General features: G+C 41.9%; 1 protein-coding gene across 5 annotated transcripts in view; it reads right to left on the minus strand.

Moving 5' to 3' along the window:
* Positions 1–10,147, minus strand: part of drosha (drosha ribonuclease III) — a 158,681-nt gene extending 148,534 nt beyond the window's left edge. For all 5 annotated transcript variants that reach the window (XM_047349539.1, XM_047349538.1, XM_047349537.1 and 2 more), the window contains exons 1-5: positions 9,998–10,147; positions 6,596–7,424; positions 6,451–6,519; positions 4,420–4,702; positions 2,343–2,484 (exon numbers count right to left, since the gene is read on the minus strand). In XM_047349539.1, coding sequence (XP_047205495.1) covers positions 2,343–2,484; positions 4,420–4,702; positions 6,451–6,519; positions 6,596–7,422 — 1,321 coding nt within the window. In that variant the 5' untranslated portion in view covers positions 7,423–7,424; positions 9,998–10,147. The remainder of the gene's footprint in view (positions 1–2,342; positions 2,485–4,419; positions 4,703–6,450; positions 6,520–6,595; positions 7,425–9,997) is intronic.
* Positions 10,148–23,641: the final 13,494 nt, after the last annotated feature.

Consider the following 23,641-nt stretch of genomic DNA (forward strand, 5'->3'; position numbering starts at 1 on the left):
AGTTTAGCCAGATTGTGTAATCTGGGGTCAATTTTATTTTTTCTTTAAGCTTTATATTGTTTTTCTCTTTTTATCTCCGTTTATTGATTTCATTGTTTTGAAATCACTTCAGAATTTTATTCTTTTCCAGTGGATGAAGGTATTTTTCATGCAGCAGAAAAACAAGAAGCAGAAGCAGCTTTTATTTTACCACAGCATGTTTAGCTCCAAGTGTGCTGATATACGACACTCTGGGTTTTGACCCTGTGACCTATTCACAAACCCCTCGATTTAAACTGCTTCAAGGATCACAGCTTCTTCTCCACATGAACAATTTGCACATCAAGACGCAGGTAGATTTGTCTGCTCTCACCCAGGGTGTCTCATGCATCTAGAGGACCTGTAGCTTTCTTTCACATCATCTCAACGTTAGGAGTAGCCGCACCTGAGCTGTAATTCACTCGCATTGTACAGGTCCTTCTCAAAATATTAGCATATTGTGATAAAGTTCATTATTTTCCATAATGGAATGATGAAAATTTAACATTCATATATTTTAGATTCATTGCACACTAACTGAAATATTTCAGGTCTTTTATTGTCTTAATACGGATGATTGTGGCATACAGCTCATGAAAACCCAAAATTCCTATCTCACAAAATTAGCATATTTCATCCGACCAATAAAAGAAAAATGTTTTTAATACAAAAAACGTCAACCTTCAAATAATCATGTACAGTTATGCACTCAATACTTGGTCGGGAATCCTTTTGCAGAAATGACTGCTTCAATGCGGCGTGGCATGGAGGCAATCAGCCTGTGGCACTGCTGAGGTCTTATGGAGGCCCAGGATGCTTCGATAGCGGCCTTTAGCTCATCCAGAGTGTTGGGTCTTGAGTCTCTCAACGTTCTCTTCACAATATCCCACAGATTCTCTATGGGGTTCAGGTCAGGAGAGTTGGCAGGCCAATTGAGCACAGTGATACCATGGTCAGTAAACCATTTACCAGTGGTTTTGGCACTGTGAGCAGGTGCCAGGTTGTGCTGAAAAATGAAATCTTCATCTCCATAAAGCTTTTCAGCAGATGGAAGCATGAAGTGCTCCAAAATCTCCTGATAGCTAGCTGCATTGACCCTGCCCTTGATAAAACACAGTGGACCAACACCAGCAGCTGACACGGCACCCCAGACCATCACTGATTGTGGGTACTTGACACTGGACTTCTGGCATTTTGGCATTTCCTTCTCTCCAGTCTTCCTCCAGACTCTGGCATCTTGATTTCCGAATGACATGCAGAATTTGCTGTCATCCGAAAAAAGTACTTTGGACCACTGAGCAACAGTCCAGTGCTGCTTCTCTGTAGCCCAGGTCAGGCGCTTCTGCTGCTGTTTCTGGTTCAAAAGTGGCTTGACCTGGGGAATGCGGCACCTGTAGCCCATTTCCTGCACACGCCTGTGCACGGTGGCTCTGGATGTTTCTACTCCACACTCAGTCCACTGCTTCCGCAGGTCCCCCAAGGTCTGGAATCGGCCCTTCTCCACAATCTTCCTCAGGGTCCGGTCACCTCTTCTCGTTGTGCAGCGTTTTCTGCCACACTTTTTCCTTCCCACAGACTTCCCACTGAGGTGCCTTGATACAGCACTCTGGGAACAGCCTATTCGTTCAGAAATGTCTTTCTGTGTCTTACCCTCTTGCTTGAGGGTGTCAATAGTGGCCTTCTGGACAGCAGTCAGGTCGGCAGTCTTACCCATGATTGGGGTTTTGAGTGATGAACCAGGCTGGGAGTTTTAAAGGCCTCAGGAATCTTTTGCAGGTGTTTAGAGTTAACTCGTTGATTCAGATGATTAGGTTCATAGCTCGTTTAGAGACCCTTTTAATCATATGCTAATTTTGTGAGATAGGAATTTTGGGTTTTCATGAGCTGTATGCCAAAATCATCCGTATTAAGACAATAAAAGACTTGAAATATTTCAGTTAGAGTGCAATGAATCTAAAATATATGAATGTTAAATTTTCATCATTACATTATGGAAAATAATGAACTTTATCACAATATGCTAATATTTTGAGAAGGACCTGTATTTCAATTGCAATTCTCTCTTTTAAAACTGGGATTAAACTGTCTCTTTAAGCTTTCATAAAAATGAGCATGCACACATGGTTTGATTAATCATTTTTAAAAGCGACGTAGTTTTCCACGCAGTAAATGTTTGCAGCCTGTTTCTGCATTTAGTAAAAATTTGGCTCCAAACTGCAAGAGGTTTTAAAATATTCAAATCAAATTCACAGCAGTGGACTGCCTTTAAAATGAATAACCGCAACAGGAACAGAAGTGCTGGCGACCAGCGCGGGGCTACACACCTGGATCCTCATCCAGTTTGGTCTTGGGCGGATCCCATTTGGGTCGAGCGGCTTTGGCTCGTTCCTGTCGCATTCCGAGCTCGTCCTCGAAGCGCTCGTACAGGCTGCGCAGCTTGCTGGTCCCAACCACCGTGGAGTCGCCCTGAAACAGAGGAGGGACATTTAAATATGTTCTGCTGCTCTTGCAAAGCAGGTCTTTAATAATGACAGCCTCTGATTTCCAACATTTCCGTTAAATGGAGGCACAGCTGTGAGTTTATGAGAAAGCACGCTGCTTCCTCGTTCTACATACAACTCTAACCACCAGAAGAACACCCAGCCATCATACAGTTCATGAAGGAGACGGGTTCTGTCACCCAGAGACGAATGTGTTCTGGAGTGAAACGTGGGAATCAACTAAAGAACAACAGCTAAAGACCTTGTGATGGTGCTGAGAGAGTCATTATCCACGAAGAAATGAGTCCTGGACCAACATGAGCTGAAAGGCCACTCAGACAGGGAGAAGCTGCTACTCTAAAAGCCACATAAAAAGCCAGGTAACGCTTTGAAGATAAAGACCTTCACTTTTGGAGACATGTCCTGAGGTCTGGTGTGGTAATTAACATGAAGTGTTTGGCCTCAATGACAATTGCTGGATTTGGGGAAAAAGGGCAAAAGCTTGAAGGCCTGAAAACAACTAACGTTACTGTGAAGTACGGCGGTGGCAGCATCATGCTATGGGGATTTTTACTCCAGGAGGAACTGATGCAAAATAGATGGAATCATGTGAAAAAAAAAATGATTATGTGGAAATACTGAGGAAACATCTCAAAGCATCAGCTATGCGTCTTCCAAATGGACACTTCCAAAATAGTTACAGAGTGACTTCAGGACAACAACATCGATGTTTTCAGGTGGCCAACATAAAGCCCAGTCACACTGAAAACCTGTTGGGGGAGCTGAGAAAATGTGTGAGCAAGGCAGTCCAAATACCTGACCCAGTTACACCAGTTCTTCCAAGAGGAACGGGCCAAAATATGAAGGAACTGTATGCAAACTAACGAATCTGAGGAAATTTTACTGAAAATCTCAAAAAGATATATTCCGTCTCTCATTATTTTGGCTTTAAGGACATAGAAATAATGTTGGTAATCCTAACTGACCAAAACCAGGAAACGTTTAGTCTGATATAACATCACAAAATGAGAAAGAAGGTTGTGCATCTTTTATACGGTCCATCCACCGGAGAAAGAAGCTCAGACATCAGCAGCAGAACACTGAAGTCAATTAAAGGGGATTTCTGCCTCCAGCTCCTGCTGGGATGTTTCGTTCATCTAATGTACAGCTGGCACTACAACATGAAACATTACACACAAAGAAGATTTATGCTCTTAATGTACCTTTCTGTGTCACATTTACAGGAATGTCTGAGTATAAAGTGACAAAGTGGGCTGTCTGAGAGGACTAATGTAATCATTTCATCAGTTATCATGTTTCCAGAGTCTGAAAAGGCTCATGAATCCAGTCACTCTGTGGGCCAATCAAATAAAGATCATCATGACAAACTGAGAACCTGAGTGCTTTAAGGATGAGACAAATATTCTTCTGAAATCTCATTTTGAAAACTGTGAAAACTTAATTTTGTCCCTAAACGAGAAGGTTAAAGAAGCATATTAAATTATCATGCTTTCAGTCCCATGAAGCAGAATCATTTAACCTTCGTTCTTGGTGCCAAAGTCACTCTACAACCTTTGTTTTTTACTCCGTAATAACATCCTCACTGTCCTGGCAGAAAAAGCAGAGACAGTAGCGATAAATCAGTTTACTTTGACATTTACAGTCACTCTGGTGTTCCTGAAAGAGCAGCTAGGGTTCCTGCCCCTTGCTGTAATATGTTGGAGCCTTCAGAGACTTCTGGTAAAGGTCAGAGTGTTGGAAAAATAAACAGAGTTGGCACCGAAGCCCCCGAGAAGGCTTTCAGCGTGCAGGAGGTGATCTGAAAAGGCAGCCTGAGGTGTCATCGGAGCACCTAATGAACTAGAAGGCCCAAGCGATTTGTGTTTGGGTCTGAGCTCTGAGTGTGTTAAACAGAACGTACCACTTGGTCCATGGGGTCATTGGAGTAGTAGCTCTCGGCGTGAGTGCAGCGGATCCAGGCGGGTTTCAGTAGCTCTTCCTCCTCTTTCTCCTCGTCTGCTTTCTCCTTCTCTCTTTCCCGCTGCCGATCTCTCTCTCGCTCACGGTCCCCGAAAGCCTCATCGGAGTCTCGGCTCCGGAGGGAGGAGTAGCTTCGCTCCCTGCTCGGCACCGAGGAGCTCTCCGACCTCCGCTCCTTCTCCTCCTCCCAGCGACCTCGCTTCCTGTCTCTGCTCGCTGAGCGACTACACATCACAAAATAAAAACGACGTTTATAGAAGTGCCTACTTCATATGACGTAAATACCAAACAGCAGCTCCGATTTGAGTCTGAAAGGCTCTGAAGAGGAGAAACATATCATCTGCAGCTGCACAGTTGTCATGGTGAGAGGCCAATCAATTAATTAAGCATCTGAACTTTTAGCATCCATCTTAACACATTTAAAGACACAAAGAAATATTCAAACTCAAAAACCCCCAAATAAAGACAAATATAGAAAAACCTCCCCATTGATCCTTTGATTTTATATGATGTATAACTCTGTGCCAACATTTTTAACCACCTCCATTCCTTTCTTTTATCCTTTAAAACTCCCATACTTTCTTTCTAACATTTAAAGTTGTCTGGTGAACAGTTCTCCAAGCTTACTGAAGGACTGCTTTTTGACCTTTTACCTGAGCATAATATAGCATAATAAGCAGCAAACCTACAAACTGACCACGACCACCACATAAAATCAGACTGCTGAGAAGTATAAAGAACTTAGAAGAAGTTTTCAACGGAGAAATGTATAAATATTTACCCCAAGAATGATATAACAAAAAGAACAGTCAGCTGGGTTTGGCTGTCCATCACTCAGAAGACGTTTCGTGCTTTTTTTTGTTTGTTACGGTGAACAAAACAAGATAAAATAAAAAAAACTGTTGATCCTGGTTTTTGAATCTGTAACAGAAAACCAAATCTGGAACGCGACAGAGAGAAACTCTTGTCTCATTTTAAAACTTTCCTTTTAAATACAGTTTATTATTCTGACTTAGGCTGGACGAGGATGCACCAACAACTTTCCTCTCTGCAAATTTCTCCAACTACTCTCCATTAATGCATTATTTGTAACTTTTGCTGCCATTACAATTGGATTTACTCCACGCTTTTCTATTCTACAGGACATACCCAAGACGGAGATTTAATGTAACGAGTGGACAAGTGAACACAGCGAAACACAGCATTAGTTTTTCTTTTCCATAGAAAGGACCCCTGGTCCAGGTGCTGCTGTTTTTAGCTGTGTCTCTTTTCTAGAATGAGCCACTGACAGAGCTATTGATGTTATTAACTTTGTATAAACGCTTCCCTTAATTTCTTTCTATAGAAAGTACTCTTAGTCCAGTGCTTCTGTGTTTTTTTGTGGCCCTTTTCCTGTCTCTTCAACCCCCATCCAGTCATGGCAGATGGCCACTCAGTCTGGTTCTGTTGGGTGTTTCTTGGTGTTTAAAGAGAGTTGTTTCTCTCCACTGTCGCTACATGCTTGCTCAGGATTGCTATTAAGGCAAAGATTATGAAATCAGATGGGCTTTCTTAGGAACATTTTACCAATTTGCACTTAATGCTCAACTGAACGACTATTGTAATTACATTTAACTATTGAATTGGATCGTATGTAAATAGATTGAATCTCAACAATAGGACTGGATGGCATTGATGTAAAAAACTTATGTGAATTTGGGTCAAACTCGATTCTGGTAAAAAAGGATATGAATCTGACCTTCTAAATCAGAATCAGCTTAATTGCCATGTTTTTACAGACAAACAAGGAATTTGACTCCGGTACAATTTGCTCTTAATAATGTGTGTATGTGTTCTATCTTGTAAAGTTCCTTTAGAGTATATAAATAAAGTGAATTGATTTAAGAAATATCTTGTATTGTTTTAATGGGAGTTCTGGTATTGACATGCATTCTGCTTTCCTACATGAACCATAAAGAGACCACATGCGCACCTCCGAGGCCTCTTCCCGTATCTGTGAGGTGACTGGGATCTTCGAACATCTCTGTGGCGGTACCTCTCCCTGTGAACAAACACAGACAGGTGTTAGAACACATTCAGTTGATTGATAATGACTGGGTTTGGTCCATGTAAGATACCTGCTCCTATGTCTGGGGGAACTCCTCCCTCTGTCGTAATCTGCTTTATAGCGACCCCCTTCAGCCCTCCCGCGTCTGTCCGGACTCCTCCCACGCTCCTTCCTCTCTCCACTAAACTCTATTTTGTGTCTGTCACTGTACCCGTAGCCCTTCTGCCTGTGGTCATCCTGGCGGTACACTCTTTCTGGGGACCTCCTGCTGTCAAAGGACTTCTCGTATGAGTATGGTCCCCCGTGTCTGGCGCCATGGTCTGGTTGAAAGGGGCTGGAACTCTGGGTGTAGCTGGGGCTGAAGGGGGGAGGAGGGAAAGGAGGGTGCGGAGGGTAGTTCACAGGGTACGGAGGGTGGTAGCTCACGGACTGAGAGGCCATGGGGGGAGGCATGGTAGGATGAGGTAGTGGGGGCGGGGGTACAGGTGGCATCATGTAGGGATGATAGGAACTCTGTGCAGAGACCTGGGAGCCGGGAGTCGGACCTCCCATTGGGCTGGGCAAAGGGGGAGGTGGAAAATTTGGTGGGGGTTCAGGAAAGCCCTGCCGAGGAGGGGGCTTCGGGAAAGGCGGGCGCAACGGACATTGATTAAGAGAACTGGGGGTCTGAGAAGGAGCTGGAGGAGGGTACTGCATAAAGTCAGGGTGTGGTGGCATGTAGCCGGTACTGCCATGGTAACCAGAACCAGGCGGAGTCTGTGGATCATAATGGTATGGGGGAGCAGGAGGCTGGGGAGTGGGTGGCCTCAAATTGGTGGGACAGTAATTCTGAGGAGAGCTGTGCTGGCCTGGGGGCATCCCTCCTCTCGGACCCCCACGATCCTGCTGAAAAGACATGACTGTGGACAAAACAAACTAAATTAATAAAGTGTTTCCAAAACAGCATTAAAGAACGATTTTACACTGCAATCCCAGGCCTACACTGGATTGCCAGAATCTTAAAGCCTCACAGGGGGCAATGGTTTAGGCTGTTTGTACATCATATGGTCAAAATAAAAACAAGAAAATGAAGAATCAACACGAAAACTAATTGAGACATCAATGCAGTTTTGTGTCCATGTGGGTAATAAGAGAAAAATAATCCAAACGGTGGAAAAAGCATCTCTCCCTACGTTGTATTTCTTTAAGAACACGTGTTATTATTTCATATTGATCTGCTCATGATCTTGCCCATTGTTTTTATAAATAATGTGAGTTTCATGCCACCCCTTAAATGGAAAGTATGACAGCCCATGTCAGTCTAGTCGAGTGTTTCTTAAACCTGGTCCTCTGGGCCCAAAGTCCTTCAGGTTTTAGATGTGTCTCTGCTCCAGCACACCTGATTAAAATGATCGCATTACTTCCTCAGGGTGACCTTAAGTGCCACAGAAGTCCATTAATCGCCTATTCATTTAAGTCAGGTATGTGGCAACAGGGAAACATGCAGGACACTGGGCCTTGAGGACAAGGGTGAAGAAACCCTGGTCTAGTCAACGCACACAGGCACCTGTTACGAATCACCATGTCGGGCTGGTTCAGATAACTAAATTAGGTTTCAGGAAGAAAGAGTGGCCTGGGAGCTATAAATTTACCCTTCATACCCAGGTTTCATTAAACTAGCCTGGACTTATCTCAGCAGGCCAAGTCACATGCTGCCTTTTTGAGACAAGCTTCATTTTAACAGGAACATAGAGGCAACAGCCACCTCTATTTAGGGTTTTCACATGACCTTGGACCGGCTCTGGTTTCAGTCTAGTTTCACACTAATATGGAAGTTTAGTGTCCTTAAACAAAATATTCAACAAGGTTCTTTTTGGCGTTTATTTACGGTTTAGTAAATTAAAAAACATGTTTGGGGAAACCGAGGGCAGAGACAGCTTTTATTACATCTGTGTGAACACAACCTTTCAAATGTTTCCATTCAATGAAGTGAGACCAGATTTAATCTAAACAGGTACTCGTACTCGTCGTCTTCCGCTTATCCGGGACCAGGTCGCGGGGTCAACAGACTCAACAGAGACGCCCAGACGTCCCTCTCTACAGACACCTCCTCCAGTTCCTCCAGGGGGAGCCCAAGGCGTTCCCAGGCCAGCCGAGAGACATATTCCCTCCAGCGTGTCCTGGGTCGTCCTCTGGGTCTCCTCCCGGTGGGACGTGCCTGGAACACCTCCCGACGAAGGCGTCCAGGAGGGATCCGGTATAGATGCCCGAGCCACCTCAACTGGCTCCTCTCAATGTGGAGGAGCAGCGGCTCTACGCCGAGCTCCTCACCCTATCTCTAAGGGAGTGCCCGGCCACCCTACGGAGGAAGCTCATTTCAGCCGCTTGTATCTGGGATCTCGTTCTTTCGGTCATGACCCAAAGTTCATGGCCATAGGTGAGGGTAGGAACGTAGACTGACCAGTAAATTGAGAGCTTTGCTTTTCAGCTCAGCTCTCTCTTCACCACAACGGACCGGCACAGAGCCCCCATTACTGTGGCAGCCGCACCGATCTGTCTGTCGATCTCCTGCTCCATTCTTCCCTCACTTGTGAACAAGACCCCGAGATACTTAAACTCCTCCACTTGAGGCAGGAACTCCCCTCCAACCTGAAGAGGACAGGCTACCCTTTTCCGGTCGAGTACCATGGCCTCAGACTTGGAGGAGCTGATCTTCATCCCAGCTGCTTCACACTCGGCTGCGAACCGCCACAGTGCATGCTGTAGGTCTTGGCTAGAGGGGGCCAGCAGGACCACGTCACCTGCAAAAAGAAGAGACAAAATCCTCTGGTCCCCAAACCAGACCCCCTCCGATCTAGAAATCCTGTCCATAAAAATTATGAACAGGACCGGTGACAAAGGGCAGCCCTGCCGGAGTCCAACATGCACTGGGAACAGGTCCGACTTAGTGCCGGCAATGCGGACCAAACTCCTGCTCTGCTCGTACAGGGACCGGATGGCCCCTAATAAAAGGCCCCCGATTCCATACTCCTGGAATCACGAGGGCATCACGAGGGACACAGTTGAATGCCTTCTCCAGGTCCACAAAACACATGTGGACCGGTTGGGCAAACTCCCATGAACCATCGAGCACCCTGTAGAGGGTATAGAGCTGGTCCAGTGTTCTAAACAGGTAATACAATAAAATATATACATGACAACATCGGTTAATGCAATTGTTAGAGGTAGAAAAATCATTTCATACAATGTTCAAATTAAAAGCTGAACGAGTTGCTGCATTGATGTGAGCGACACCATCTGCCCAACACAGCGTCTGCTTAAACATATGTAAAAATGTCTAAGAAAGCGAACAAAACTGTTTCTAACTAACAATTGTATCGTTATTGACGGTGTTCTCAATAAATACAATTAGCTCTAAGAGCAGTAGCTAGGTTAAACTCGTGTTAGCCAGCTAGCTAGCCCGGTGTTTCAGGAGAAAAATGAAAGAAATTACCTGAAATAGCCTGAATCCCTCTTGCCTCGAACGTTTGCAAGCACAGTAACGCCAACTGCGTTACATGAATCAATTAAACACCTTTCAGCACTGCGTTAGGCTGTGATGCCTTTTGGCTAACGGTGCTAAATCACAGAGCATCTCTGTTTCTAGTCGGAATGTGTAACACAGGAACACCGATGGACCAATCAAATTCAACGATTCGGCGATGACCAATTAGAAGTTCGTCGCTGACGTATGACACGCTGCACGTCGCAAAAATACGTCAACACATCCGCCATATTGGGAAGGAAAGACGATCAGCAAGTAAACCATTGAAGTGAGCAGGGAAAATGCGGTTTTAACGCGATTCAAGCAGTTTTTATTTTATAAACATTTTTGTGAAATAAATGTGATGTGATGATGCAATCTGCTGATTAATTACAGTGATAGTTTTTTTATCGTCTGATTAAAATCTGAATTTGACTGTATTATAAACTAATTAATTTTAACTTTGTTTTGTAAGTTATTTGATATGAATTAAAGCTACTCTAATCTAATGAAGATAGGTTAAGAAAAGGTTTAAACGATTGTTGAGATGAAGATAAGTTTAGAGTGGTTCAAATCACATCTTCTAAACCATGAACAAATTCTTTCCAAGGCATGAGTGTACTCAGTTCTAGGCCCACAGGTGATACAATTTTAAATGCAGCTGAGATGTTGCATTGATTTCTACACAACCGTCTCAATATTTGAAGTCTACTGCTGCTTGATTTGAAAAGTCATGTCTCATATTAAATTGTTTTTAATAAAATTTTCATCAAGGGCCTAATCTTCGATTGGCAGTAATGATTTACATCTAATGCCTAATCTAATGTGCAAATCATTAAACAAGTCTCAGATGTAAAGTGTCATCTTAGTGTCAAGTTAAATTCTTATTCAGAATCAGAGAAGCTTTCTTAGATGTTAAGCAGAGTTGCAAGAGACTAGCTACCATTTTATGATTTTACTGTCAAACCTCTTGGACAGAAGCAGCACCTTAGGCATTCAACCCACTGTGAATGATATACAAATTAGGTTCTAAAGAAAGTCACAGGAAGAATTAGGTCACCGAGTCCTTCTACTGAACTAATTGTTTGATTAAGGTGCGTTGGAGCAGAGATCCAACTAAAAGTTGCAGGACACTGGCTCTCTATGTCTGGAGTTTGACACCTGTCACCTAAATCATGCAGGACAGAGGGCCCTGAGGATCATGGTTGGGGACCTCTGCTTTTTATACCTGTCAGGTGAAACCAATCTGAAGTCATAATGAAGCAGCATAAAATAAATTTTATGGAGAAAACAAATTGGTTTAATATTTGTTTTGGTAGATTTTGTTTACATTTTTTATGCTTTATAAAGTGTCATGACAATTTCCTCAATATTTTATTCAAAAGTCAGATTCAGAATCAGGACTCTTGTCCTTTTCAACTCATCCTGAACAAAGGGCACATTGCCTTTTATCTAACGTCTTTCTCAGGATATAACTCTCAAGTGCATAATTCTCTTCACTGTATTTATTAAAAGGTAACTGCTCCACAGTATACTTTCATCCATGAAATATACAATGCCACGGAGAACTGACTTGGTTTGAATGTTATAAACAATATTGTGGTTTTCAAATACTCATAATATTATCATATCATGTGTGCAATCTTAATTTTACCTTCGATGCACCTCCTCCTAAAAATAACCAACGTGTTTTTGCGTGCACCTTTGTCATGAATACCCTAGAGGGCAGCACAGGATCTGACTTTAAATTGCAGGAACCAGTCTTGAATAACATTACCATGGAAACATTTTTTTCTGCTCTGAATGGACAACAGCGATGGGCAACAATACAAACTAACACAACATATTCTTCCTTAAGGCTAAGCTTCACAGTTCCTACAGAACCTTTGGAACATTTTGACTTTTCCCATTATAATCTGAACTTCAGCTTCATACTGATCTCATTTCTTGAGATGTTTGCCTAAGTATGTAATTTCTCGATTCCAGCTCAGGTTGCTTATGTGAAGTTATCCATAACCTGCTGTTAGTGGAAAAGTCTACATGAAAGAGGGTCAAAGATTAAGAAGTCATAGCCCACACAGTTTGCTTGAAGAAAATATTCTTTCCAAACTCATAATGACCCCACAAAGGGGATTCAAGTGCAGAAACATTTACTGACAGACTGATGGTTAGTTACAGTATGAGGATGTTTAGATTTTGGACAACACTGCCCACATGTTGTTTCTACTCTTTCCAAATCCAAACTTTAGGAATAAATTCAACATTTCAAATTTGCATATAATTTCTGGAACTGGAAGTGAATTTATGCAGTTTTGCTTTGATGTCATCCAAACAGCAGCAGATTTAGTTTAGTTTCGCATAGAAAAACAGAAACTCTGGCTGCAGTCAGAATAAGGCTGATAACATAAAACCACTAAAATTAGAGTGGTATATTAAATAAGTTCAGTTATCCAAGGGCTGTTCTTTAAAATTTGGGATGGGGGGAATTATGTTGAGATAATGATTAGAAGATATTACATGTGCTGTGGTCTCTGCAAGCAAAAGTTCTGTAAGGCACTCCTTCAGTCTTGCAGCTTCTGAGGCAATCGCAACTTTTACAGTAGAGAACTTTTGGTTAATGGTTCAATGCTTATTGATCTCACAGCAAGACACAGAAGATTATGGATATATATACAGTCATATTGAATAAATTAGAATATGCGCTCTGATGAGCCTTGTTTGTATGTATCTTTTCAAAGTAAGTTTTTATTAAAAATACCCTTCATTAAGCCCTCATTTTTGTATTAAAATGGTTTTTTTTATTGGTCTCATGTAAAATTTTAATCTTAAATGTCATATTATCATTACGTGTAACCAGAAAATTATCACAATTAACAGAAATAAAAGCTTGAAAACATCAGTCAGTGTGTAATTTATTTATATATTGTGTTTCACTTAATGATGGTGTTACTGTGATAAATGAGTTTTTCAATAATATTCTAATTTAATAAAAATGAGTGTATATGGTTTCAAAAATAAACAGCTTCCGTGTACTTTCATGGATTTATATATAGGTTGAGCACAAAAAGTTGGATAATACTGCACATGCCTCTTAAGCAACATTTTACAAAATATCTAATAAAAACTATTAAAAAGTAATTTCGAAGAAAAACATATTTAATTTTATGATACAAGGCATACTTCACTCCTACCTCGAGATAAACATTTTTGAATGTTTTTCACATACATTGAGAAAGAGATCTGACCTTCAGCAGACATTCCTTGAACTTTGTTTTATCTCTTTAAATATTCTGGAGGGCTTTACTGTGTGCTTTATTTATTTATGTCATTCACAGCCTCAACATTTGGCTCTCAAAAAAATAAATCCTGATGTTTGCAAATAAATACGTGTCTCATATTTAAATACAGAACTGTATAAATAGCTTAAAAAGTAATAATAATCTAAGTGTAAATAATTATTTAGTGTATATTGTAGTAATACAATCCATGAAACTTGTTCAGTATTACCCGTCAGTGCCTTGCCTCAGGCAGTCTGCATTCCCATGTGGCCTGTCTCTGAAGCAATGTATTTTACACTCCACTGTCAGGTGGTGTGTAAAAGACAGTGACTTCGGTAAGATCCAGAGTACAATATATATGCATTAATCCAATATCCCACATTTGATATTTAAATATAAGCTCTAAAAAAATGTACAGATTTTCACTAGAATTGTTAATTTTCTTCCGATGTGCCCATGGTCGGCTGGATCCCTTCCCATTATAATTCACTTCAGGTTGCTTCAAACAGCATCAATATTCAGCAGTTTTTGCCCTTCCATCCACAGAAAGTAAAGGTTATTTTCTCAGATTTTCACCCAGCTGACATGTTTGTATAGATCCTTTATTTACACCCAATACATGAGATGTGACCTCCTAAAAAAGCCAATCCAAATATTTGCCTTTTTATGATGTATTATTAAAGACTTTACATTAGTTAAACACTCCAGTCTGGACGCCACCATGTGTAGAAGTACAGCGTGCTCACCATCTCATGCTCTACATTTTTGTGTAGTGTGAACTAAAGGCCACTAGTGCCTTAAAATAAAAAAATAAAAACAAGAATCAGTCTGAACAATTAAAAAAATGAATTACATTGTTTAGGATTTTGTTTGTCAAATATCAGATTCATTAGGAACCCTTCAAGCAGAACGCTGTTTGTTATGGTTCTAAAGTCTTTAACAATTACTGCTTGTTTTTGGCTTAATATCAGATATCTCTGCTGAAATGAGGAACAGGCGCTGATAAGACTGTCAAGGACAGGGCTTCAGTTATATAAAAATGACTCATTTAAAACAGAAAGGGCAAGAAGAAATTCTACTGTAGAGATTCAAACCCCTCCTGTATCACGGGTATCCAACGCCAGCCCTCGAGGGCCGATGTCCTGCTACTTGCAGGGCTTTTTTCAAACCAATAGATTCTTTTTACTTTGGTCCAAATCAGATTATATGTTTGTTAACTTGTAGCTTTTTCTGGTGGTTCAGTTTTTTTTAACACAGAGAAAACTAAGCAAATCAAAACCTGTCACTACAAACCACATGAGAACGTTCAGTCTGTTTATTTGTCAGATGAGTCCGAGGCAGGACAACCATATGGAAATACGGGAAGCAGAAGCTGTGTTCGAGCTAGCGCAAAAACACGGAGAAGTTATCCACATTATTAGTTTTTTTCTCTGTACTATTTCATGTAAAGTTACTTGAGAAGTATACTGAATAATTTTGAGAACGATTTCTTGAAAGTTACATAGGGCTTTATGCTTTTATAAAAAGATTGTAAACTGTACCGCATCCCACAATGCAACGCAAACCTGGCCACAGGAAGGTGTTTTGCTCAAGCTTGGAACAAACACTGGTAGTCTGAGGTCGGATCACACGCCACAAATGAACCGCTTTAGAGGTCGTTTTTAACCATACCAAAACAACCTCCACCAAACAGTCTCTCTACCCTAGTGCGATCGTTGTGTCCACATCTACACAAACGGACCGCACAAAGGGGAGAAACGGACCAGACAGACCAAACACCTCCGATGTGAAAACACCCTAAGATGTATCCCTGGTTTAATACACCTGGATCATATGGCTGAATTCCCTCCTCAGCATGCAGTCCTACAGACTCCTTTGCTTTTTTTCATTAGCAGGAGTTCTGCTAATGACGTAAATATTTGATTCAAGTGTTTTGAAGTAGAGACATCTAAAGGCTTCAAGACACTGACCCTCGAGGGCTGCTTTCTAACACTGCCTCTCTTGGATACTGTAAAGGAGGCTCAAGTGACTGTTGAACCTTGGATTCAGGAAGAACAGTGAATCTTTACCCTCACAGAATTGCTGAGGGGGTCCTGGAAATTTGATTGTCCAGTCCACATATCTTTTGTGTATCTGGAGAAAGGTTACAACTGTGTACCCCTGAGGTATGTTGTTACGGGTGTTGCAGGAGTTTAGGGTACCTGGGATGCTTTTAAGGGCTGTATCATCATTGTGCAACCAGAGTCTAGGTTGTTGAGTTTGGAAAAGGAAGTCTCATCTTTACTTTTTGTAGATGATGTGGTTATGTTGGTTTCTTTAAGTCACTTCTTTCAGAGTGCACTGAATTTGTATGCAGCTAAGTGTAAAGTGGCGGGGATACAAGAGTCAGGTCCTGTAAGTCTGAGGTCAAGGTTCTCCACTGGTAAAAGGTGAACTGCTGCTTCTGGATCAGGGATCAGTCTTTGCCTCAAGTGGAGGAGTTTGAGTATCTTATCTTGTTCATATTTGATGGCAGGATGGATTAGGAGACAAACAGACAGACGGTGGCCTCTTCTACAGTAATGCAGGATTTCCATCATCCTGGGAGAGCTTGGGGTAGAGCTGCTGCTCCTTCTGCCTTTAGCGGCTTTCGAGGTCAACTATATTGTCAAAGGTATTTTATCACCCATCCAAATAATTCAAATCTGGAGTTTGTGCATTTTTAAGCACAAAGACATGCAGAATGTATCTACAAACATTTATGAAAGAATGGGTTGCTCTCAGGAGCTCAGTGAATTCCAGCGTGGTACTGTGATAGGATGCCACCTGTGCAGCAAGTCCAGTCATTAAACTTCCTCGCTCCTAAATATTCCGCCGTCAACTGTCAGCGGTTTTATAAGAAAGTTGAAGCGATTGGGAACATCAGCAACTCAGCCATGAAGTGGTAGGTCACATAATCTGACGAAGGGAGTGCAGCTGATGCTGCGGTGGGCAACTTTCTGCAGAGTCAATTGTTGCAGACTTCCAAACTTCAAATGGCTTTCAGATTAGCTCAAGTACAGTGCGTAGAGATCTTCATGGAATGGGTTTCCATGGCCGAGCAGCTGCATCCAAACCATACATCACCAAGTGCAATGCAAAGAATCAGGAATTTTTGATTAAAAGGTCGAAGTGCCTTTGTTTTATGACCTGATTGTCATGGAGTGACATTTTGGACTTTGTGGGTTCTTTGATGGTTTATTTTGTAATTTAGATTTTCCTTATGGCTCTTTGTTTATTTCTTAGGTTATTGTTTCTATGTTCCCCTCTAGTTTCTCTGTTTACTTTAGTTCATAGTTATTCTAGTTCTTTATTTCCTCCTCTGATTTATCCTCTTGCTTAGTTTGTGTTTTCTGTTGTTATTTAGTCCATTCACTCTTCCTCAGCCTTTGTATTTGTTTCACCTGTTCCTGCTGCTTCCCTGCCTCCTTGTCGCACCTGTTCTCAGTTCCCTTGATTACCTGCCTTTGTCTTTCCCCAGTATATTAGTTGGTTTGGTGTCTCTGTTCGAGCGCTGGTTCCTTGTGTCTGTTACTACCCCGTTTTCTACCACGTCTATGCTTTGTTTATGCTTCGCTTTGTATATATTATGCTTCGACTATGCTACGTTTTGTCTATGCTATGCCTTGCCACGAGTACCTGCAGGTTTGCGCAAGTTTTTGATCTTGTCTTTGTTTCATCCCTGCAGTGTTTTTGTTACATTTTTGCACTTTGTGAATAAACAAGGAAGTAACTATGATGCGGCTACTGAGCTCTTGTCTGCATTTGGTCCGACCCAAGATCCTCCCCCGACATTGATACCCTGCATGACCTGATAAAAGTATTCACTCCCCCTTTTCTTCTAGCCACAGGCCTAATTTATGTTATATATCTGGCTCTGTTTAGTCTCAAGAGATGGTTCCAGGGTCGAAGACAACGAGATAAGGATGCCATTCTGTGCATCCTGTAGTTAACAGGTTTGGGAAAGAATTATAACAGGTCTTGCCTCCGCCCCTCCTGAGGGGGCCCAGGCTTCATGGCAATTACCTTGGAATGGTTATAAGAGAGTTATTTTCCTTAGTACTAGGCAGAGAAGATATGGAACACCTCCTGTACACGTCTGGTGTGGTTCTCCCTTGCAAGGTCAATGATAAAAAGCTGATTGAGGGAAGACCATTGATCCATTTCTTTGTTAAATACAAAATATTCCACGACACGGTGTAAAGCATGCCGCCACTGGACTCTAGAGCAGTGTAGGTCAGTTCCCTAAAGTGAAGAATCGCACTTCTCCACCTAAGAATCTGATAGACCAGTCTGGGTTGTTGGAAGAACTCTACTTGTCTGACTGTATTGTACCATATGGAAAGTTTGGTGGAGGGGGGCTGGCCCTCAGTTCCAGTGAAAGAAACTCTGAATGCTTCAGCATACGAAAATATTTTGGACAATTCCATGTTCCAGGGTCGGAACAATTTGGAGATGGCCCCTTCCTCTTCCAACATGACTATGCACCAGAGCACAAAGCAAGGTCCATAAAGACAGGGATGAGAGAGTTTGGTGTGGGTGAAGTTGACTGGCCTGAACAGAGTCTTGACCTCAACTCGATAGAACACCTTTGAGATGAATTCGAGCGGAGACTGAGAGCCAGGTCTTCTCGTCAAACATGGTCAAAAATTCACATGAAAACCCTCCTAAACTTTGTGGACAGACTTCTGAGAAGAGTTGAAGCCATTATAGCTGCAAAGGGTGGACCAACGTCAGCAAATACTTTTTAGTGTATCTCCCTCTGGGAGGAGAACCCAGATGTACAAGGGTTGGACAATGAAACTGAAACCCCTGTTATTTTAGTGTGGGAGGTTTCATGACTAAATTGGACCAGCCTGGTAGCCAGTCTTCATTGATTGCACATTGCACCAGTAAGAACACTGTGAAGGTTCAATTAGCAGGGTAAGAGCACAGTTTTGCTCAAAATATTGAAATGCACACAACATTATGGGTGACCTACCAGAGTTCAAAAGAGGACAAATTGTTGGTGCACGTCTTGCTGGCGCATCTGAGACCAAGACAGCAAGTCTTTGTGATGTATCAAGAGCCACGGTATCCAGGGTAATGTCAGCATACCACCAAGAAGGACGAACCACATCCAACAGGATTAACTGTGGACGCAAGAGGAAGCTGTCTGAAAGGGATGTTCGGGTGCTAACTCAGATTGTATCCAAAAAACATAAAACCACGGCTGCCCAAATCACGGCAGAATTAAATGTGCACCTCAACTCTCCTGTTTCCACCAGAACTGTCCGTCGGGAGCTCCACAGGGTCAATATACACGGCTGGGCTGCTATAGCCAAACCTTTGGTCACTCATGCCAATGCCAAACGTCGGTTTCAATGGTGCAAGGAGCGCAAATCTTGGGCTGTGGACAATGTGAAACATGTATTGTTCTCTGATGAGTCCACCTTTACTGTTTTCCCCACATCCGGGAGAGTTACGGTGTGGAGAAGCCCCAAAGAAGCGTACCACCCAGACTGTTGCATGCCCAGAGTGAAGCATGGGGGTGGATCAGTGATGGTTTGGGCTGCCATATCATGGCATTCCCTTGGCCCAATACTTGTGCTAGATGGGCGCGTCACTGCCAAGGACTACCGAACCATTCTTGAGGACCATGTGCAACCAATGGTTCAAACATTGTATCTTGAAGGCGGTGCCGTGTATCAGGATGACAATGCACCATTAGACACAGCAAGACTGGTGAAAGATTGGTTTGATGAACATGAAAGTGAAGTTGAACATCTCCCATGGCCTGCATAGTCACCAGATCTAAATATTATTGAGACACTTTGGGGTGTTTTGGAGGAGCGAGTCAGGAAACGTTTTCCTCCACCAGTATCACGTAGTGACCTGGCCACTATCCTGCAAGAAGAATGGCTTAAAATCCCTCTGACCACTGTGCAGGACTTGTATATGTCATTCCCAAGACGAATTGATGCTGTATTGGCCGCAAAAGGAGGCCCTACACCATACTAATAAATTATTGTGGTCTAAAACCAGGTGTTTCAGTTTCATTGTCCAACCCCTGTAACTGACCAGACACAAATTTCTTTTCTTTTTGTGCTAAGAACTGCTTGAGCAGCAAAGCAAACTGTCTCAATCATACGACCAGAATCAATTAGAGTTTATCACTATTGTCCCACCATAAATGATAAGATAATTGCCCAACCATAGTAAATACTGGACAGTTTTTGTCACCTAAACCAATAAAGGGCAACAATAAAGCTGAGATTGAGGAAATAAAAAGCAGTGACAGACAAAGATTTTTAGCAGAAAACTGACAGTCATTTCACGGGGAACATTTCTGACATTCAATTTCCTGGTCATACAGTGGAGGGCCCTTAAAAAGGACCCATCCAAATACTTCCTGTGTAGTCTTCTGGGATTTTGGTTCCCAACACCAGACTATTTTGTTTCCTATGGTGAAGTTTGGGTCTTGTCAAACACTTAAGCAAATTATCTCTTCTCGTCTTTTTCAAAGCGGTTTTCAGTATTTTATTTCAACAGCTGGGAGCCTAAACTGAAGAAAAGGCTTAAATCTCCTGTATATTTTACAGCCTGTTTTGTCCCATCACTTCACACTCCATCCATCCATCCATCCATCCATCCATCCATCCATCCATCCATCAAGCTGAGACTGGCTTCCTTCTACATGAAGCTCATTTCAGCCACCTGTATCTGGCGTCTTATTCCTTAGGTCTACTGACCATATGTTAGGGTTAGAATAGCCAGGATGTGGAGCTTTGCTTTTGAGTATAGGTTTTTCTTTCTCTATTTAAATATCTGAGTTTTCTTCACATTGACAGACCAGAGCAGTGACCCCATTACTGAAGATGTGGTCTGGAAAACATTTTTTTTATCAGTTATGAAAGTGACATCGAGACATATGAACTCCTCCACTTGAGGCAGAGATTAAACTTTGATTCAGACCTAGAGAAGCTGGCAATCCTTAGTTTGCATTTATTTTGCACTTTATTTTTCCATGTAGTCTTCGCTTTTAAACATTTATTGCCAAAAGTTCTCTCAAAGTACACCATTTGGTAAATGCAAAAATATTCTTTGAGCTTTACCCCTGAACTGGATGCAAATTAATGTTAAATGTGACCTCTTGTTCTGTCTGATTTTGACAGAGAGGAGTTAATTCCTCCAGTTTTTCTTAATTCTCAGCCTGGCCACATGTCAAATTATAAGGTCACAAAATCCAGTCTGATTACAGACTGTCTATTATTCCCAGCATGTTTACTTCTCAGCTGGAAGTTTCCTTCATGTCTGCTCAACAGTTTGCTTTATTTACAGACAGAGACTCATGACTTGGGTGATTTCTTTTGCTTGCGGGAGTTTGGCGAAGGTCTAAGTTAAAGAGAGCAATAGTATCTCTCTGATAAATCATTAATCAGATTTAATATGGATGGAGTTTTACTGGTTGGTAAATCATCTGAGGTTCCTCTTTGTGGATTTCTGATCAGGAAGTAATGCATTAATTCTGTGCATCTCTGTCCACAGTCTGCTGAAGAATAATCTGTCTGTAACATGATGATGGACTGTGTTGTACAAGTTCACCCTTCACAAGAAATATTAGTTTTTTCTACAAGATGAAGCCTTACAGAAGTTAAATAGCAGTAAAAAAAAGTATCAAAACCAATATCTGTATTAGAGTACACTTACACATGAGGCATTACAGTACATTATAAACAAGGGGAAAGACAAGAATTTTATCCCTGAGTCCTGACAAGCATAAGGGTTTGTAAAAGCCTGACTGCCTGTGCAGACTGAGTGTGGAAATGCCCAAATCTGCTGGTAAATTGCAGAGGTTTTTCTGTCTTGGGCTTATCCAAGGTGTAATAATTCCCAGCCACTCCTTCTACGTTACTTGACACAGATCAGGTAACAATAAAAGGCCCACTAAACTTCAAACTTTGTTTATGCCCTGCCATCTTGCTTACTTTACTTACATAAACGGGCTTTTCCAATGTTTATTGGGATGTGGACAAATTTACATCAGTTAATACCTATAATCTAGACTGGAATACCCTTGATCAGACGCTTTAGATCACATCTGGTGATCAGGGATATCGTTAATTCATTAAATTACAAGAAATGCAAATTTAATCCCTTGGTTCTTGAGTCGAGTTCAACAGCCTTGTTTGCCTCTTTAAAACCAACAATTAAAAGCATCTACAGACAAAAGACCCCAAAAATTTGAAATTTCCCTTTTTTTATTTTTGAATAAGTCTGTTTATCAGTTTCTAATGTCAAAACCAAGATATGGACTGTTTGGAGTTAGTGACTTCATAATTCCTGGTGTGTATATGGACCAAAAACTTTAATGGGAAAAACACAACAAGCAATCTTTGAGGAGAAACAGCAGCATCTCTTCTTTCTAATTAACCTGAGGAAACTCATGCTGGTCGGGAACTTCATGCTGTCATCCTGTCACTGCTTTGAAAAGACTCTCTCAATATGGTTTGCAATAAAAAAGCTCTCCAGGAAGTCACCTCCATAGCTAGCACAATAAACAGTTTATTTGACAAAGAAGAAATCAGTCAGACCCCTTGTCTGAATGCGTCTTCTTTTGGCAGTGATCAACACAACTATCAAGCACATTCTAACAAAAGCTGCTTTACTGTTAGTAAAACCTAGGTACTCGTGAAAGTGAAGGTTACGTTCAATAAAAACTTCTATTTCATCTGATTCTGATCATTGATCCCGTTATTTTCAAATAAAGACAAAGTAGAAGACAGGGGACTTCAAAGTTGAAGAACTGTTTCATGGTAAATGTTCCAAACACAGGCTTTTAGAAACTCTAATGAGTCATTAACATTTTGCCCGTGGTTATAAATTTCACGCTTTTAACAAAGTGCCTTTTGCATTATAAAGAGTCAAGTGTTTAATTTAGTCATGCTGTTCCTATTTCTGCTCCTCTTCTCATCCATTATCAGGAGACTCAATTAATCAATTTAATAAGTGTGACTGTCTTAGTGAGGGTCGAGCATCTGATTTAATGTTTTTTGTACAAATATTCGAAAGGCAAAACTAAAACAAGTGCAGCATCCTCGTTCTGAGTGAGGACAGAGGCCCTTTGGCTTTCAAAGTCTTTAAAGTCACAGTAATGTTGAATCCTGATTTATTTTTAGTGATGTTTGGTTTAGTTTCACTTAAAAGTTTTGTCAACTGTCAACAGTCAACTGTGCTGAAGTGAGAAGTTTAGTTTATGGGATATCTTGAACTGGGAACAAATGGGAAGGAATAGGCAGCTAATACACAAAGGTTTCAGAAGAGATGAAATGAGAAGAGATGATGCTATGTTTAGAGCGCTAAACTCTGGCATTAACGCGTAACACGCTGTCCACCTGTCTCCAGCTAAAATCTGAGGTAATTAACTAAATGGTTTGCACTTGTACAGCACTTATCAAAGCGCTTTACACTACAATCAGTCATCCACCCATTCATCCACACACTGACAATGGTAAACTACATCGTAGCCCCAGCTTCCCAGGGGCAGACTGACAGAAGTGGGCCTGCTATACAATCAGCGCCACTGGGCCCTCTGACCACCATCAGCAGGCAAAGTGGGTGAAGTGTCTTGCCCAAGGACTCGACGACTGCGACGGACAAAGCGGAGATTTGAACCAGCAACCCACCGGTTACAGAACAGACCCTACTCAAGATTTACTTTGTAAATTATCCAGTGAGCAGGAGGAGGCCAGGAGAGTTTTGGTTTTATATGGGGTCATGATCACAGGACCTTGGGGCCCCAGTAGGTGTTTAGGAACGTCAAAACTACGATTTTGAAATGCACCTTATTGTCATATCCATGGTGGTTTGTGTGCAGGCTGCATGCAGGCTGTGTTCTCTGTGCAGGCTGTGACTGGCAGGTGCTGCTGCACAGGTGTTGCTCATCTGAGAGCAATCAGCTAGGCTACTTATGGAGTGGAAACCCAGAGGGAGGCGTCTCGTTTTCTCACTTGGCGTGGTAACAGCTAGACCTCTGCTTCTCTGCAGTCCTGCTTCCAAGCAGTTTTTCTGTTCTCCTTGTTTTTCTTCCCCTGCCTTACAGATCACCCTTCGCTGAAGGAAGTCGTGGAACCTTTGTGGTCTCCGTTTGACATGTTCAGAGACACCTCAGCCCTGAGCCTCCTCTCTGCTTCCAACTCCAAGCCCAGCTTCTCAGGAGTCACTTGGCAACCACCTGTCAACCTGCCTGTCCACCCTCCAACGTTAAAACTCTCCAACCATAGTGAAGTTTCCTGGAAGAGAAGAAACTAAGCAGTTCATCCTCCAAAAACTGTTCACA

This window comes from Girardinichthys multiradiatus, chromosome 21, assembly GCF_021462225.1.
Source record: "Girardinichthys multiradiatus isolate DD_20200921_A chromosome 21, DD_fGirMul_XY1, whole genome shotgun sequence".
In the NCBI taxonomy this organism is placed as follows: Eukaryota; Metazoa; Chordata; class Actinopteri; order Cyprinodontiformes; family Goodeidae; genus Girardinichthys; species Girardinichthys multiradiatus.